At 41.9% G+C, this 19,109-nt stretch overlaps 1 protein-coding gene across 1 annotated transcript; it reads right to left on the reverse strand.

Moving 5' to 3' along the window:
* Window positions 1-9,282: 9,282 nt before the first annotated feature.
* LOC134929595 (modulator of apoptosis 1-like) lies at window positions 9,283-10,590 on the reverse strand. Its single transcript, XM_063925183.1, has one exon. It carries the CDS (start codon window positions 10,588-10,590, stop codon window positions 9,283-9,285), a length of 1,308 nt encoding a protein of 435 aa, XP_063781253.1.
* Between the last annotated feature and the right edge of the window lie 8,519 nt (window positions 10,591-19,109).

The following is a 19,109-nucleotide window of genomic DNA, read 5'->3' on the forward strand; positions in this document are numbered from 1 at the left end:
TATATAATATACTGTATAACGGACCTGGTGGACACTGTCAGCAGACTGCTAAACTAGTATGAAGAAAGAAAAAAAAAACACCATAGGTATACAATGTAGATGGATGGATAGTATAGTATTACTTATACTTATGGACGACGAGTGACGACACAGAGGTAGGTACAGCCGTGGCCTACCGTACTGCTGCTTATATATATATAATATACTGTATAACGGACCTGGTGGACACTGTCAGCAGACTGCTAAACTAGTATGAAGAAAGAAAAAAAAACACCACAGGTATACAATGTAGATGGATGGATAGTATAGTATTACTTATACTTATGGACGACGAGTGCACTGATGACACAGAGGTAGGTACAGCCGTGGCCTACCGTACTGCTGCTTATATATATATAATATACTGTATAACGGACCTGGTGGACACTGTCAGCAGACTGCTAAACTAGTATGAAGAAAGAAAAAAAAAACACCACAGGTATACAATGTAGATGGATGGATAGTATAGTATTACTTATACTTATGGACGACGAGTGCACTGACAACACAGAGGTAGGTACAGCCGTGGCCTACCGTACTGCTGCTTATATATATATAATATACTGTATAACGGACCTGGTGGACACTGTCAGCAGACTGCTAAACTAGTATGAAGAAAGAAAAAAAAAACACCATAGGTATACAATGTAGATGGATGGATAGTATAGTATTACTTATACTTATGGACGACAAGTGCACTGATGACACAGAGGTAGGTACAGCCGTGGCCTACCATACTGCTGCTTATATATATATAATATACTGTATAACGGACATGGTGGACACTGTCAGCAGACTGCTAAACTTGTATGAAGAAAGAAAGAAAAAACACCACATATATACAATGTAGATGGATGGATAGTATAGTATTACTTATACTTATGGACGACGAGTGACAACACAGAGGTAGGTACAGCCGTGGCCTACCGTACTGCTGCTTATATATATATAATATACTGTATAACGGACCTGGTGGACACTGTCAGCAGACTGCTAAACTAGTATGAAGAAAGAAAAAAAAAACACCACAGGTATACAATGTAGATGGATGGATAGTATAGTATTACTTATACTTATGGACGACGAGTGACGACACAGAGGTAGGTACAGCCGTGGCCTACCGTACTGCTGCTTATATATATATAATATACTGTATAACGGACCTGGTGGACACTGTCAGCAGACTGCTAAACTAGTATGAAGAAAGAAAAAAAAACACCACAGGTATACAATGTAGATGGATGGATAGTATAGTATTACTTATACTTATGGACGACGAGTGCACTGACGACACAGAGGTAGGTACAGCCGTGGCCTACCGTACTGCTGCTTATATATATATTATATAATATACTGTATAATGGACCTGGTGGACACTGTCAGCAGACTGCTAAACTAGTATGAAGAAAGAAAAAAAACCCACCACAGGTATACAATCTAGATGGATGGATAGTATAGTATTACTTATACTTATGGACGACGAGTGCACTGACGACACAGAGGTAGGTACAGCCGTGGCCTACCGTACTGCTGCTTATATATATATATAATATACTGTATAACGGACCTGGTGGACACTGTCAGCAGACTGCTAAACAAACTAGCATGAAGAAAGAAAAAAAAAACACCACAGTGTTTTTCAGGCAGACAAACGTATACTGGACTGGTGGTCACTGTCAGCAAAACTGTGCACTGTACTCCTGCTATAACTGCTCCCCAGTCCCCACAATTAGGCAGTGTGAGCAGAGCAGTGCACTCAGCACAGATATGTCATGCAGCAGTGCAGCACACTGAGTGAGCACAGCCACAGATATGGTGGAGCGTTTTTTTCAGGCAGAGAAACAAAGGATTAAAATCACTGGTGGTATAATCAAAACCCTGCACTGTACTCCCTAACAGCTGCTCCCCGTCCCCAATCCTCCCCACAATTATAACAATGTCACTCTTAGACTTAGTCTTTTCTATTACGGAGAGGACGCCAGCCACGTCCTCTCCCTATCAATCTCAATGCACGTGTGAAAATGGCGGCGACGCGCAGCTCCTTATATAGAATCCGAGTCTCGCGAGAATCCGACAGCGGGATGATGACGTTCGGGCGCGCTCGGGTTAACCGAGCAAGGCGGGAGAATCTGAGTCGCTCGGACCTGTGTAAAAAAAAGGTGAAGTTCGGGCGGGTCGGATTCCGAGGAACCGAACCCGCTCATCACTAATAAGTATAAGAGAAAATAGCCACTCACTACAATTTTTATTGACAGTCATACAAAAGGACAACACCCACAGTCACATAAATGCAGGGATACTGTAAAAAACCATAGGTCTCCTTACAAACCTCCAACCTCTCATTCTGATAGCATAAAGCAGATCACCAATCTGAAGGTTAGTATTTCTAGAAATCTCATGGCATGTCTGATAAATGAAGAATATCTCTAGTATGATGAATAGCATGCAACACAAAAAAATAAAATAAAAAAAATCTACTCGTAGCACTAGCATGTAAAACTTTCATTCTGGAGTTCAGTATATAGCAGTACTCCAATATGGTATATTATAAACAGACCTCCAGTCTAGTGGATAGCTTAATCTCTGTTTTTGGGTCTAGTGTATGTGATGCCCCCAGTTTGGTGGCTAATATATGGCAGGAACTCTGATCTTACCACCACTACAAACACTGTCCACCAAACTGTCCAGCAATCATCAAAGTAGGACTTTGGCTGCATAAACCCTGGTAAAAGTGGATCTCTTATGCCACAATAATGTGACCTGGTACAGTGGCAAACGCAGGATTTGCATGGGGGGGTTTCCAGAACTGGGCGGAGCCAATCACGGGGGTGGGGACTGAGGTGACCCAGTATATGCTGGGTCCGTAAAACTAGTGTGTCTGTGTGTGTGTGTGTATATATATATATATATATATCTACACATATATATATATATATATACACACACATACACACACACATACATATACACATATACATAGCATATTAAACATGCATACATATGTAACCCCTCTCTCACCACCCAGGGGTATGTAATACATATGTGCCTCCACCCAAGCTATATTTAGGCTTGCCTGGGTAAGCCTCTATGTCTAACACTGTAGAATAATTGTATATCTATATGACTTCTATACCTAGGCGAATACTTTACAATATATTATTGTACCTGTTCTTCTCTTGGTATTTCCAGGATCGCCGGACAGAATTTCATATCACAACATATATGGTAAGCAACCTTAAGTGTTTTTATTACTACTAAGATATTTAAAGATTAGATGCAAAATAAACATTCTGTCAAGCACAATAATAGAAAATACATTTTCTATCCCCTTTCACTATCTCTCTATAACACCTATACAGGTTATTGTTTGCATGCAATACAAAAAATGTGGTAATATTACTGCTTGAGTGACCCGGGTACTCATAAAAAAAATAAGTGCAATGTCTGGGCCCTTAATTCAGTGTACACTGGCATAAAACTTGTTTGGCATCAGTTTTGTATGAGTCGCAAGTCTATACTTTCCTCTATGTTGGGTGTAGTTCCTTTTTGTCTCGTTTATAGTAGAATCTAATCTACTCAGAGTGCCATACTTGAATTAACCCCCATCGGGTACTACATCATAGAAGGGTCTGCTTGTACAGTATTATGTCCATCTCCTTAAAAGGCAGCAGGCATTTTATGGTAGTTAGTCTGCAAAAGATATACTCTACTCTGCTACAATTGTATCCTTTCTTGGTGAAACTATTTGCTGTAGTAGCAGTAGTCCTGTAACTGTATCCGTTTCAACTGTAGAAGCTATTAAGTCTCAATTACTGGACACTCTGCAAAGTAATGTCCTTGTCAAATCTCTTTTAGTAACGTTAAAGAGATATTTTTATAAAGATAGTTATCCTTGTACTTGTTCCTCACATATGTTAATTGAGACTTTACATACTGCTCTAGTATGTGGTACTTGGAACTGTCCAGCCATATCTTTATATATATATATAATTAAATAGTTCCTTTGAGAAAATTACAGTTCCACCTCTAAGTATAACAGTGTGAAATCGCCTGTCCAGTCTATAACTGCCTTATTGCATCCTCCAATATTAGGACCTAGGGCTGGCAACTTTTGGCTCAAAATTTACTTCACCCCCCATATAAAGCAGACCGCTGGTAGATTCAAGCTGTTTTATATTACATAAGCTAGTGAGGTGTAGCTGTGTGGTGCATTGCATAGTCTCACTTACAGCTTGTAGGTTCTGCACTGGCTTCTCCCCCGACTCCTCCCTAGGGGAGGACTGTAGCTGCTGAGCTGGCCCCTTTCTGCATGTGGCGAATCAGGAGTCTTGCTGGGATGGCTTCATCTCGGTTTCTAGGGACGCGCTGCCCTCCTTCCCTCCATCCGCCCATCCGCATCTCCAGTCTGCCTCCGCCTGGCCAGCCGTCCTATCCCCGCCGTGGAGCCCGCACAAGGTACGCTGGGGGTAAGCAGTGCTTGGGGAATCTATGCCCACCTCCCCTGCTCCCAGCCGCGGCTCAGATCTGCCCTGTATTGGACGTGCTACTCGGTCTCCAGTCGCTTCCGCACAGCTCTCACGACAGCTCAGGAGACCCGAGTGCACACACGAACAGGGGGAACAGCATTCTGCCTAACTGCCGGCGGGGAGCTCTATTTATCCTCCCCAGACCTCCGTCTCGTGAGTACCCCTTCCCGCCATAGCCGCGCGATCTCCCCTCACCGCCGCCAATCATTACCTGTCTAGCCCCAGGCTCGCGGTCAGCCATGAATCACCGGCTCGTGGACCGGCTTTTCCCGCCTGGCAGATTATCGCTCCAGCAGCGCGCGGACCACACAGTTGCCTCATAGACAGATCATTGCTACCCTGCAGGCTATTGCTAGGCATCCTAAGACTAGACTGTCCTTCAAACATCACCTCACAACAGTCTATACCAAACCTATACAATATATACATGTAAATAATGAAATACAAATTTTATCCCTTCAACAATCCATCTATATACATATATAATATCATATTTTATCATATATTATTATATTACCCATATATTAATATGTTTATTTCCCCTACCAAAGATATCTATATATGAACCAAACAAGTATTATACTATATAGATATAATAATTTATTACTAAACGATAAGTAGCAGATATTATTCAGGTTACACTCTCCCCCTGGTGATCTGTATATTTATCCATCCCCATTTAAATCGGATCACCAAATACCTTCCCCTTTTCTATACCCGAAATAAGGCCAAGTAATTACTATATTTGGATTAATGATTTGAGGTAAGTATGCAGGTTTACCTAATTCTGGATAGGTTAATATTAATGGAGGCCTCCGTTCCCTGGATGGCCTATAACTATGCACTATATCCTCACCAGTCTCTGTAGTCCCAGTTTCCATGCAAGACTCCCTGGTTAGGTTAACATTGTTATCATTTATACTACTTTCGGATGTAACTTCTCTCTCAGAGTCCAACCCACCATCCTCATTAGTAATACTGACTGATATATTACAATCGTTTTCAGGGACAATCTCATTTAACCCATTGGGCGTGATAAAATCGGGCAATTGGGGAACAGAGCTATCAGGATCCTTATCACAATAGAAATACCCTAGACCACATTCTCTGTTCTCAGGATCCTCATTAGGATCCGCAGCAATTTCTGGGGAGTGGCATCGTCCTTGAGAAGATCGCAACCTACTACCATTTCGCCAATTAGAGCTTAACAGTGATTCATCTTCAACTGCTTCGGGGAAACGAAGATCTTGGGCTATAGGCAAAAGATGTTGTCGGTGGTAAGTAAGAATTGGTCCCTCCCCCGACTCTGACCTTAGTTTATAAACTGGTATGTTAGGTAATTTTTCAATTACCACATATGGATCAGGTTTCCATCGATAAGCTAATTTTTGTCGTCTAGGAAGTCCCAATTGCTGTACTAGCACTCTATCCCCTATTCCTAATACATTTTCTTTTATGCGCAGGTCATATCTAATTTTATTCTTGACCCCTGCTTTGTTTGAAGCGTCCTGAGCTAACTTATGTGCATGTCTAAGCTCTTTTCGTAATTTAATTATATACTGGGAATGTGTTTGTCCATCAGCATCCCGGGAGGGAAGTCCTAATGAAACATCTATTGGTAGACGAGCTTCCCGCCCAAACATTAATTCATATGGGGAGTACCCAGTGGATTCATTCTTAGTGCAATTATAGGCATGCACCAAGTGACATATCCGTCTCCTCCACTGTGTTTGGCCCATGGGGCCCAAGGTGCCCATCATATCAAGCAAGGTGCGGTTAAATCGCTCTGGCTGAGGATTACCCTGTGGATGGTAAGGGGTAGTCCGGGATTTCTTAATCCCACAGCACAGACAGAGCTCCCGAATAATTTTTCCCTCAAAATCCCGCCCCTGGTCGGAGTGCAATCGGGCTGGTAAACCATAGTGAACAAAGAACCGTTCCCATAAAGTTCTTGCTACAGTAATAGCCCGTTGATCAGAAGTAACATAAGCCTGGGCATAACGGGTGAAGTGATCCGTTACTACCAGTATATTACATTCCTTTCCAGGTGATGTTGCCAAGGATAAATAGTCAATACATACTAGATCCATAGGACCCTGGCTCTGAAGATTAACAAGAGGGGCGGACTTGGTGGGGAGAGTCTTCCTCAATATACAACTACCACATGTCCTACAGTATTTTTCAATATCCTGGTCCATCGAGGGCCAATAAAACCGATCAGTTATCAGTCCCTTAGTTTTTTCTACCCCGAGATGGCCGTGCTGGTCATGCAATGCATTCAAAATAGTGTTTCTATAACACTGAGGAGTAACTAATTGTGATTTGAATTTTCCATTGGATTTAACTAATTCACGGTAAAGTATTCCATTCTTTAGGGTCAATTGCTTTATTTGCCGCATCAATAATTTTGATGCATGGGTTAGAGAACTCATATTACACTCAGCACGACCAGACTCCAGACAGAGTATAACAATGGAAATATCTGGATCATTACGTTGTTCCATACGGATCTTTCCCTGACCTATATGTGGCAAGCCTTCTAATTCTAGTTGGCTTAACCAACAATAGGCCAGAGGTAATGCCTGGTCTGAGGCTCCAAGGGCACTAATGCATTCCCCATTATCTGCCGTTACACATGAAATGCTAAAGCACAATCCTTTGATGGTGGTGGAAGGAACTTCAATCCACTCAGATCCATCTATTTCACTCTCAATTCTAGATAATCTAGACAAAGAATCTGCATCTATGTTGTTGATACCTGGGCGATATTTAATCTTAAAGTCATAAATAGACAAAGTGGCTAACCATCTGTGCCCGGTGGCATCTAATTTAGCTGTGGTAAGCACATAGGTTAGAGGATTATTGTCAGTGAATACCTCAAAATTTGCCCCATACAGATATTCATGAAATCTATCAGCAATAGCCCATTTAAGAGCAAGGAACTCCAATTTGTGGACAGGATATCTCCTCTCACTATTGGACAATCCCCGACTGATATAAGATACAGGTTGTAACCTTCCTTCATGAGTTTGGTACAACACGGCACCTAAACCATCAAACGATGCATCCACATGTAATGTATAAGGCAGAGTGGGGTCAACATAGGCCAATACAGGAGCATTGGTAAGACTCCATTTTAATTTAAGGAAGGCCTCCTCACACTCATGAGTCCACCTATTCCCAAATTCCTCAGAGGGCTTAAAATATCCCTCCTTTTTACATGAGGATACCTTTGTAATTTTACCAACGGGAGGATATCCCTTGGTCAATTCAGTGAGAGGACGACATATTACAGAATAATAGGGCACAAACCGGCGATAGTACCCACAAAACCCAAGGAAAGATCTTAATTCCTTTAATTTCGTAGGCCTAGGCCAATCATTTACCGCCTCAACTTTAGTAGGATCGGTAGAAATACCCTGTCGACTCACCACATGTCCCAAGTAAGTTACCGAGGGAAGGCAGAACTTACATTTATCCACAGAAAGTTTAAAGCCTTTCTTCAATAATCTATCCAGTACCTTGAGCAGACGGTGGTTATGTTCCTGTAGTGAGGACCCAAAAACTATAATATCATCAAGGTAAACTAATACCTCGCGATAGTTCATATCACCCACCGTCTGCTCCATGGTTCTCTGAAAAGTGGCCGGGGCACCCTTGATTCCTTGGGGCATCTTTAAAAATTCAAAGAAACCCAAAGGACAAATGAAAGCAGTCTTTTCTCTATCCTGGTGACTCATAGGTATTTGGTAATACCCACTCCGAAGATCCAACACTGTGAACCACTGGCTCCCCTGTAAACAGTCCAACGCCTCCTCTATTCTAGGAACCGTGTACTGATCAGGCACAGTGCGTTGATTAAGTGTGCGATAATCAATACACATTCTAATTTTGCCATTCTTTTTACGGGCTACTACGATAGGAGAGGCATAGGGACTTTCAGAGTGTTGAATAACCTCTGTTTCAAGGAGAGTCTGAAGATGCTGTCTGACGTCATCGAAGTCGGCAGGAGCAAGTCTGCGTGACCTCTCCCTAAAAGGCGTTTCATTAGTCAGCTTTATACAGTGTTCGACACCTTTAGCTCTTCCTAAATCCCATTCACCAAGAGAGAAGACATGCCTTCGGTTCATCAATTCCTCACATAAACTATTTTGTTCTACCAACCCAATGTCACTCCCCTGAAAACATGTGGTTAAGTCTTCTATGGACAGATCCTGAGCCATTGAGGAATCACTGTGCTCAAACTCCCCGTCCTGGTATTTTTCAGTACAAATTGTCTTAGTAATAACTGTCGCTTCCCTACACCTTTCTAAACACCAGTCACTGAGGACCCTAAATAAATGAGCATTAGTCCCAATAATCACAGGCATGACCGTTTTATCACCTGGTGATTCAGGGCATACTAGAGCAATTAGAGGTAATGGCTCCGACACACCCATAAATTCCGCTGGAAACTCTATGTTGACTACCACATAACCTAAATAAGGGTATTTCTGTTCACTCAATCCCCAAATTACCAGTCCTTCCAGGGGCAGGATAGGAACATTAGAGAGATAATGTCTATACCAATGTTCGAATATAATGGACACCTGAGACCCACTATCCAATAACACAGGACAGGGATGTCCATTTAATTTAACTACCACACGTGGAGCGGGTCCGATCATACCATCCGGAAGAGAATTACTCCACTGGGTACTCCCCATTGAATCTACATCTAATTTCTGGGAGACGACGAGGGGCCCGCCAATCTCCCACCATCGTTTCCCTGAGGAGAGGAATTATTTGTCTGAACGTTAGTTTCCCCTTCATTCATTCCCCAGTCTATGGAACAGTCCACTGCTCTATGTCCTAACTGTCCACATCGGAAACACCCTCTGCTTATAAAATTTCCACCTCTCCTAAAATTCCCTCTGCTATTGTTAAACCCCCTAGTGGAATTACTGGAATTAGCGTTAGATGGTACCACCCTTTGATTTAGAGCAAGAATAAGCTGGTCTATTTTCTTATTTTGTTCCACTACCAAGGTAACTAACTTATCCTCCCGTGATCCTTGGGCCTCAGGCGAGGGAACCACCACTTTTACAGCCTTAGCATGAGTCTTTTCTCTGGTAGCAATTAAAGCTTCCTCCTGAGTAATCTCTTTAATTAAGTCATTAAGGGTGGGACTTCCTAATAATAGAGATGTACAACGCAACCGTTGAGCCACAGGGTCAGTTGTTAATGCTCCCCTAATTAACTGTTTCAATCGGCTGCTATTAATTTCAGCAGGAGCTAACCCTCCTTTATCTATAATTTTATGGATTAATTTATCTAATCTGTACACATACTGGGATAACTTTTCTCCTGTCTCCTGATAAGTATGGTGAAATCTGGCAACCAAATCACCTACATCCTCCAATGTCCCATATGTATAATCTAAGGCTTGGAAGTAGTCAGCTACTGCAGCTTCGGGATTACTTTTTCTAGTAGCCTGGATAATTCCCATAGCAGGTCCCCGTAGACTTTCCACTATTCTTTGTTTCTTTATGTGGTCAGGACAATGCCACTCCTCAGACTGTTGTATGGCTGCCTCTCTCCATGCCTCATAAGATTCCTCCCCGACAGGCACAGGGAGTATTCCTGAAAAAAGTCTCAATCGCCTGTAACTACCCTCATAGTGCCACCTTTCCAATTGATGTACTACTTTATCAGCTATCACCTCTAACTGATTACCTAATTTTTCTTCAATACCCTGTGTTTGACTACCTTCTCTCTCAGTCGCGGAGGGATCTCCACTGACTGGAGTAGACATGTCACCCACAATTAAGGGTTCAGCCGCCCTTTCACTTCCATCCTTTTCAGGCCATATAATTATCCACCGACGTTCTGGGTTAGATCTCACAGCCACCACTTTAGGAAGCAATTCAGACTCTAAATCATGACTGGTAGTTATCAGTACAGCACACATCTCTCCATTTTCCTTAAATTGTTTATCAACTATCCTGGGTTGTTTCACCCCAAACAGAAACAACATCTCTGTCATAATTGTACCGTCAGTGGTGTCTGTGAGATCCCCCCTTAATACAAAACTCCTTTCTGGATTTACTCCCTTTCTTATACACCATTCCAATGCCTCATTACTTGTATATTGATTCATTTTGGTCACTGTGCTTCACTTACTCCTGAGTATATTATAAAATTATCTCACGCGGTGCCTCCAAATGTAACCCCTCTCTCACCACCCAGGGGTATGTAATACATATGTGCCTCCACCCAAGCTATATTTAGGCTTGCCTGGGTAAGCCTCTATGTCTAACACTGTAGAATAATTGTATATCTATATGACTTCTATACCTAGGCGAATACTTTACAATATATTATTGTACCTGTTCTTCTCTTGGTATTTCCAGGATCGCCGGACAGAATTTCATATCACAACATATATGGTAAGCAACCTTAAGTGTTTTTATTACTACTAAGATATTTAAAGATTAGATGCAAAATAAACATTCTGTCAAGCACAATAATAGAAAATACATTTTCTATCCCCTTTCACTATCTCTCTATAACACCTATACAGGTTATTGTTTGCATGCAATACAAAAAATGTGGTAATATTACTGCTTGAGTGACCCGGGTACTCATAAAAAAAATAAGTGCAATGTCTGGGCCCTTAATTCAGTGTACACTGGCATAAAACTTGTTTGGCATCAGTTTTGTATGAGTCGCAAGTCTATACTTTCCTCTATGTTGGGTGTAGTTCCTTTTTGTCTCGTTTATAGTAGAATCTAATCTACTCAGAGTGCCATACTTGAATTAACCCCCATCGGGTACTACATCATAGAAGGGTCTGCTTGTACAGTATTATGTCCATCTCCTTAAAAGGCAGCAGGCATTTTATGGTAGTTAGTCTGCAAAAGATATACTCTACTCTGCTACAATTGTATCCTTTCTTGGTGAAACTATTTGCTGTAGTAGCAGTAGTCCTGTAACTGTATCCGTTTCAACTGTAGAAGCTATTAAGTCTCAATTACTGGACACTCTGCAAAGTAATGTCCTTGTCAAATCTCTTTTAGTAACGTTAAAGAGATATTTTTATAAAGATAGTTATCCTTGTACTTGTTCCTCACATATGTTAATTGAGACTTTACATACTGCTCTAGTATGTGGTACTTGGAACTGTCCAGCCATATCTTTATATATATATATAATTAAATAGTTCCTTTGAGAAAATTACAGTTCCACCTCTAAGTATAACAGTGTGAAATCGCCTGTCCAGTCTATAACTGCCTTATTGCATCCTCCAATATTAGGACCTAGGGCTGGCAACTTTTGGCTCAAAATTTACTTCACCCCCCATATAAAGCAGACCGCTGGTAGATTCAAGCTGTTTTATATTACATAAGCTAGTGAGGTGTAGCTGTGTGGTGCATTGCATAGTCTCACTTACAGCTTGTAGGTTCTGCACTGGCTTCTCCCCCGACTCCTCCCTAGGGGAGGACTGTAGCTGCTGAGCTGGCCCCTTTCTGCATGTGGCGAATCAGGAGTCTTGCTGGGATGGCTTCATCTCGGTTTCTAGGGACGCGCTGCCCTCCTTCCCTCCATCCGCCCATCCGCATCTCCAGTCTGCCTCCGCCTGGCCAGCCGTCCTATCCCCGCCGTGGAGCCCGCACAAGGTACGCTGGGGGTAAGCAGTGCTTGGGGAATCTATGCCCACCTCCCCTGCTCCCAGCCGCGGCTCAGATCTGCCCTGTATTGGACGTGCTACTCGGTCTCCAGTCGCTTCCGCACAGCTCTCACGACAGCTCAGGAGACCCGAGTGCACACACGAACAGGGGGAACAGCATTCTGCCTAACTGCCGGCGGGGAGCTCTATTTATCCTCCCCAGACCTCCGTCTCGTGAGTACCCCTTCCCGCCATAGCCGCGCGATCTCCCCTCACCGCCGCCAATCATTACCTGTCTAGCCCCAGGCTCGCGGTCAGCCATGAATCACCGGCTCGTGGACCGGCTTTTCCCGCCTGGCAGATTATCGCTCCAGCAGCGCGCGGACCACACAGTTGCCTCATAGACAGATCATTGCTACCCTGCAGGCTATTGCTAGGCATCCTAAGACTAGACTGTCCTTCAAACATCACCTCACAACAGTCTATACCAAACCTATACAATATATACATGTAAATAATGAAATACAAATTTTATCCCTTCAACAATCCATCTATATACATATATAATATCATATTTTATCATATATTATTATATTACCCATATATTAATATGTTTATTTCCCCTACCAAAGATATCTATATATGAACCAAACAAGTATTATACTATATAGATATAATAATTTATTACTAAACGATAAGTAGCAGATATTATTCAGGTTACACATATATATATATATATGTGTGTACACACACATACAGTACACATATATATACACATGTATGTATATATATATATATATATCTATCATATGTGTGTGTGTTTATATGTATGTATTTATATACATGTGTATATATGTATGCACATGGATATATATGTATTATAATTAAAATAAAGTAAACTTTTATTGCACTTACAAGTGCCACCAGGAAGACAGCAGGCTGCAGAGGACGCTAGACAGCCATTAATAATACTCATGCAGCTATTAAAAAAAAAAAAAAAAAAAGTTTTTTTTTTTTTTTTAGTGGAGGGGGGTTTCTGGGTACTCGGAAACCCCCCCTGGGTGCGCCACTACGGGGGTTAGCAGTCACACTTTCTTCAAGTGGTCATTTCCTTCTGACCTGTTGCCAACAAAAAAGAGGTTGAACAGAGCCTAGATATCAGGTAAACCTATTTATACAATACATCATTATCCTGTAAGGTCTGGACTCATGGGGGTAATTCAGACCTGTTCGCTAGAGTGCAGGTAGTCGCCGCGTACAGGGGAAGGGTATGGTGTGTGCAGGTGTGCGAAGGCATTTGCAGCAGAGCTGCACAAACATGAGTTTGTGCAGTCTCTGCTCAGCCCAAGACTTACTCAGCTGCTGCGATGATCGGGACTGGAGCTGACGTCAAAAACTTCCCCTCCAAACAGCAGGTCCCTTCTGCGTTTTCCCGGACACTCATACAAAATGGTCAGTTGCCACCCACAAACAGCCTCTTCCTGTCAATCTCCTTGCATTCCCGTGCATTCGGAGTTTTCGCACCATCCCGTCGCTGACCAGTGATTCCCGTTGCTGCGGTCCGTCGCACCTTCGCATTCTGGTGCACATGCATGCGCAGTTCAGACCTGATCGCCCGCTGTGTGAAAATGCACAGCAACGATCAGGTCTGAATTAACCTCTCAGAACCAAGAGGTTTATACAGTATCATAACATATTTTATTTCAGCAGACAACCAATAGTGTCAAGTAAGTAGCATTTCTGCTAAAACAATAAAAATCACAAGTACTGTACACTGAAATACTGAAATAGCTGCCAGGAATGGATAGGAGTAATGCTAAATTAGCATAATCAGAGGCACTCAACCCTACCATATATTTTATTTGAATAAGAACTTAAATGAGAAGCATTCTATAGTAACAGGACCTAGCATATATAAAAGGTAATTTAGGTTATATTGTTCAGCATGGGATGTGAGGTTAATTAATGTTGGCACAGAGCACTGAATTCTTTAATGTTGAAGGTCCTTCATCACTGAAAATAACACTACGGGTATTTAGGATCTTCCCTATTATTATTTCATCCATAAGTATTTGTTCAAGTGCAATAGACTCCGTGGCCCTCTCATAGGACATAATTAACCTTCTTAAGCATCCTTTGATACCAGACACATTGGTAGTTTATATTTCATGGGATCTTTTCATGTGAAGCATAAAGCCAAATATAAAACAGAGCGAATAATAATTTGTTAATGAAAATGGCTTCTCACCTTATTTATCTCTCTCTGTCTAAGTAGTGCAGTAAATTATTGTGATCGATGTGAAGTGACCTTTTAGTCACTCACACTGTGATCCTTATTCAAATTTATTTAGTAAGACAAATGCATTAACATTTGCGCAAATTAAATAATCCTAAAATTAGCATTCCAAATCATCTGAAGGTCAGCAAAGGACACTAGGCAATTCATAAACTAGTACCCACATCAGCTTCATAATGTATTAATGGCAGCAGAAGTCTAGGAGGAAAGTTTCCTCTCATTCTGGGAATAATACCTGTGGCAAGTGATGCGAGCCACCAGGCCCGGTGCATGCCGAGCGCAGCAAGCCCGTGAGGGGACCCGCTGCCTCACCACTGGGATTCTGGCATATGGGATGCTGCTGTCGGTATGCTGACAGCTGGCATCCCGTCTGCTGGTATATCATACCGGATCCATGTTTATATGGGTGGTCTTCAGTATAGTATACCGCTGCCGGAATCCCAACAGCTGACATACCGACACTTTTTCTCCCTCGTGGGGGTCCACGACCCCCCTGGAGGGAGTATAAAATAGCGTGGCGCCACCGTGCCCGCAGCATGGCGAGCGCAGCGAGCCCGCAAGGGGCTCATTTGCACTCGCCACGCTGTTGGTATGCCGGCGGTCGGGCTCCCAGTGCCGGTATGCTGGTCACCGGGAGCCCGCCCGCCGGCATACCATACTACACCCGTTTATACAATAACAGGCTCTCAATAATTTAAGTACTCTCACAAAAAAAGGAAAATATGGAATTTCATATACAAACAATATATAAAAGGAAACCTTATTTGTAAACTACTTGCAATTGAAACTGCATATACTGTAGGGTCTGCTTCGGATGCAGTTGCAAAAAAGTTGTCTTTGATACAACGAAACGCGTCGGTGTAGCCTGCCTATTTGTGTGTCCTCCCACACCTTTGGAACCTCTGGACCTGGACCAAGCCCCCGTTGAATGTTCCTTGGACATTAAGGATCTCCCTAATACTGTGGAACGCCATCTGTTCATCACCCACCGAGGAACAGCACCTTTGCGGACGCAGCTTCGCTTAATTGCCTCGCGACACGCTGGTGGTAACTATTCAATCCACAATTGGGACATTGAACTTTTCTCTCCAAAGGGGACTATCATAGGAACAGGTCCATGCTGTTTACTAATTTCCAACAGGCCTTAATAATACTGGGAGCTACACAATTTTATTTATATTAATTTACCTTTTATGTGGTTATAAACCACTATATGCATTGCATTTTACCTTTTCATTAAATTGTGATTTGAATGTGACACACTTTGCATTTGTGACCTAAGCGCTAATATCTTTTTATATTATCTGCATGTGTCATGGAAGGTAACAGGGAGTTTCCACACAAAAAAAATGCAGGCATGTCATGATCATTTTTGAGGCACCTGACTGAGATAGAAACATAGAAACATAGAATTTGACGGCAGATACGAACCATTTGGCCCATCTAGTCTACCACTTTTCTTGCTGTAGGATACTTCTCAGGATGTTTCCATTTTACTTCCACTCTAGTCTCCCCCACCAAGATCTTGTATGTATAAACATGGTGCCAGAGTCGCAACCCTGTACGGCCATGAAGGAACTCAGGTAGTCAACGTTTCTCGCATCTGTCCTATGGTTGCAATGGAGTATGCAGTTGCTGAGCATGTTGAGATAGTTTCTGTTGGCATTTCTGTTCACTTGTGGGTGGCTGCTACACTTGTGTTGCCTCACAGTTTCATTACTAAAAAAGATCGTTGGTTCATCAGGTTTGTTAAAAGTCTGCATCAAAAACATAAGGTTAGACTCTTTGATTTTATAGGGTACCAAAACAGGGAAAAAGCACATAGCCACAGGTACACCATTGTTATTTTATACAGTTAGTGTAACTCAACAAATATATTGATACATTTATCTAACACTTGTAATATTTAAGGGAATATCTTATTATATTACAGTGATTAAAGAGTTCCATAATAAATGTAATATATTTTTGTTTGTCTTTATCTTTACTTTATTTCCACATATTACTGTATTTTTCATGACCCTATGGGAATTTTTTCTCCCCATTTATGTATTTTTAGCTTGGTAACCATGGAAACTTATACTAGTATAGGGGTCTATTCATTAGTCAGCCTTATTTGGTTCTGATAATGAAATATCCAACTCGCCATAAGTTGCAGCAATGGATAGCAAAGTACCAGGACGAGTAAGTATTGCAATGGGCGTGGGACAGCTGTGTGGAGGTGGGGGGGGGGGGGTTAGGTACCACTTGGGTGGGAGGTTAGGTTTGGACATTAAGGAGGGGAGGGTTAGGGTTAGTCTGCTTGGAGGGGGCCTTACGTTTAGGCACCACCAGGGAGAGTTTAGGTTTAGGCACTAAGGGGGGGGGGGATTAGGGTTAGTCTGCTGGAAGGGAGGGTTATGGTTAGGGCTTAGGGGAGAGGGTGGAGCATACTTACCTTGCCCCTGTCAGTATTTCACAGATTGGGATGCTTGCACTGGTATTGTGGCCCCTGGCATCCCATCCGGCAGTCATTCATACTGAACCCCTAAGTAATTATGTAATTTGGTTACCTGCTTAAATACACAGTGCTGCCATAAAGTTTATTTTGCCATTCAATAGCATATACTGTATCTCTATATAGATGGTACCTATTTTTATAGTTTCTTCACCCACCCCCTCAAAACCAGATTTAGTAATTTTGGCAGGCTGGGTTTATGAGAGGAGGGAGGATGTGAAGTTGGAGAAGTGAGGCTTAAGTCTGAACAGGTAATGTAGATATAAGATGTCAAATAAGGTTTTATAACAGCTCAACTGCATCATAGTCTTAGGGAAGGGTCTCGTGAGCTGCAGTGAAACTGGAGTTCAAAGTGTTATGATAGTGGTCAGCAAGGTTGAAAGGAGACCATTTCACATGCAGAGTGGAGGGATGGGAACAGATTAAGGCTAGATACATACCATAAAAGTGTTGTTAGAAACTCAGAAAGGATTTTTATCTCATTGTCTTTGAAAATTATATAGCATTATTTTACTAAATCAATATGGGCTGCTAGTGTAAATAAATTTATAAGGTGCCAATGACAAATAAGTTAATGTTAAAGCATGCAAACATATGATCAGGGGCGTTTTATCAGAGGGCGGGGCCCATTTACAACTACCTCAGTATTAGCACTTTATATTTACTCAATTGATTGCAGCTTTCTCTGAACTTCTAAATCCCCTTCCTATAATAGTAGATAGACAGCAGGGAAGTTGTCAAGCTAAATGGCTGTAAAGGAAATGCCAGTGAGAGACCTAACTATTTTTATCATACCGTATTTACAGTTTACACTGTGGGACTTAATGACGCCTCAACTGCACATAGATATATGTCCTAGTGAATCATAAGAAAGAGCTACTAAACAATCTTAGGGTCTTAGCTAATGCCTAATAACAGTGACTTGTGGAAGTGTACTGAATTATAGAACTACAGACTAAAGTTAAGTACAGCTTAGAGATTGGATGTAAAATCATCACCACCACAGCTAACTGCCAACAATCTAAAAATTGCATTACTCCACATACTGAATATATTCTTCTACTGAAAGGAGCAGATTATGATTAAAGCTATTGAAAACTAACAATATAAAATATAAAACATATGACTCAACTGCTAATAAACCTTAAAGCCCAGCTAGAAGTTAATGGCATGAAAGATCAGGATGAGAACTATAAATACAGATGTTGCCATGCCAAGCTTTTCACAATGCATACACATACCACCAACCCCAGGGTTTTACACTTGGCATCACGAACAGGATGAACGCATCAGGGTGATTATGTCGCAACCACAAGACCAAGCAGCTGTAGTCCTAAATCTTCCACAACCAGGTGGGGATAATGTCCCAAACCTTTCAGAGCCAGGAATAGATCAATCTAGGCCAAAGGACCCTCAGCAAGTCCAATTGAACCCTTTGACACTACCTTATTACTTTGGCGCCCCCTGGCTACCTACATATTCAGTAGAATCAAGAGATAAAGAATATGATACCATTAAAGAGTTTAGAAAGAAGATGCAATCCATGTTTCATTTGCATGCTTAACAAGTGTAAATCCAAATGAGGCACCTTAAAAGTTTGGTTCTGCGAGTAGTGGCGTCATGGCCCCCAGAAGATAAGAAAGCAGCAGATCAAGTTTTGCAATGTCTAGCAAAGAGTTTTCAACTTCACACCAATCCTGAATTAAAAACCAAGTTCTATTTGAGAAATCTGTTACCAGGAGAAACTCTAAGAGACTATGAATTAGGATTACAATAGGCCTTATGAGCTGTTAGAGCATTCGATGAACAGGAAGTGAGAACTGAGCAACATACTATATTATCTGTTTACAATGAGGACACCAGAGAGTCCAAAAATCCAGTGGGGAGGCAGGAAAAAGAGAAATCACTGATTAGAGCCTTCTTGTCCAGAAGTCAAACCCAGGAATTATTGTTTGTGGTGAAAACAAGATGTGAACCCCAAGGCTCAGAGTCCATAAAGAGTGAAGTGGTTGTGGCAGGAATAATAGCTACTTTACTGTAAGAGATGGTCCAGTTTCAGCCAGAGTCTTGAGTCTGGAAGTGATGATCTCATGGCTGAACGTG

This window comes from Pseudophryne corroboree, chromosome 5 (assembly GCF_028390025.1).
Source record: "Pseudophryne corroboree isolate aPseCor3 chromosome 5, aPseCor3.hap2, whole genome shotgun sequence".
NCBI classification, from domain to species: Eukaryota; Metazoa; Chordata; class Amphibia; order Anura; family Myobatrachidae; genus Pseudophryne; species Pseudophryne corroboree.

Excerpts from the sequence above, each read along its gene's own strand:
- LOC134929595 (XM_063925183.1), bottom strand. The coding sequence starts at position 10,590 with ATGACAGAGATGTTGTTTCTGTTTGGGGTGAAACAACCCAGGATAGTT.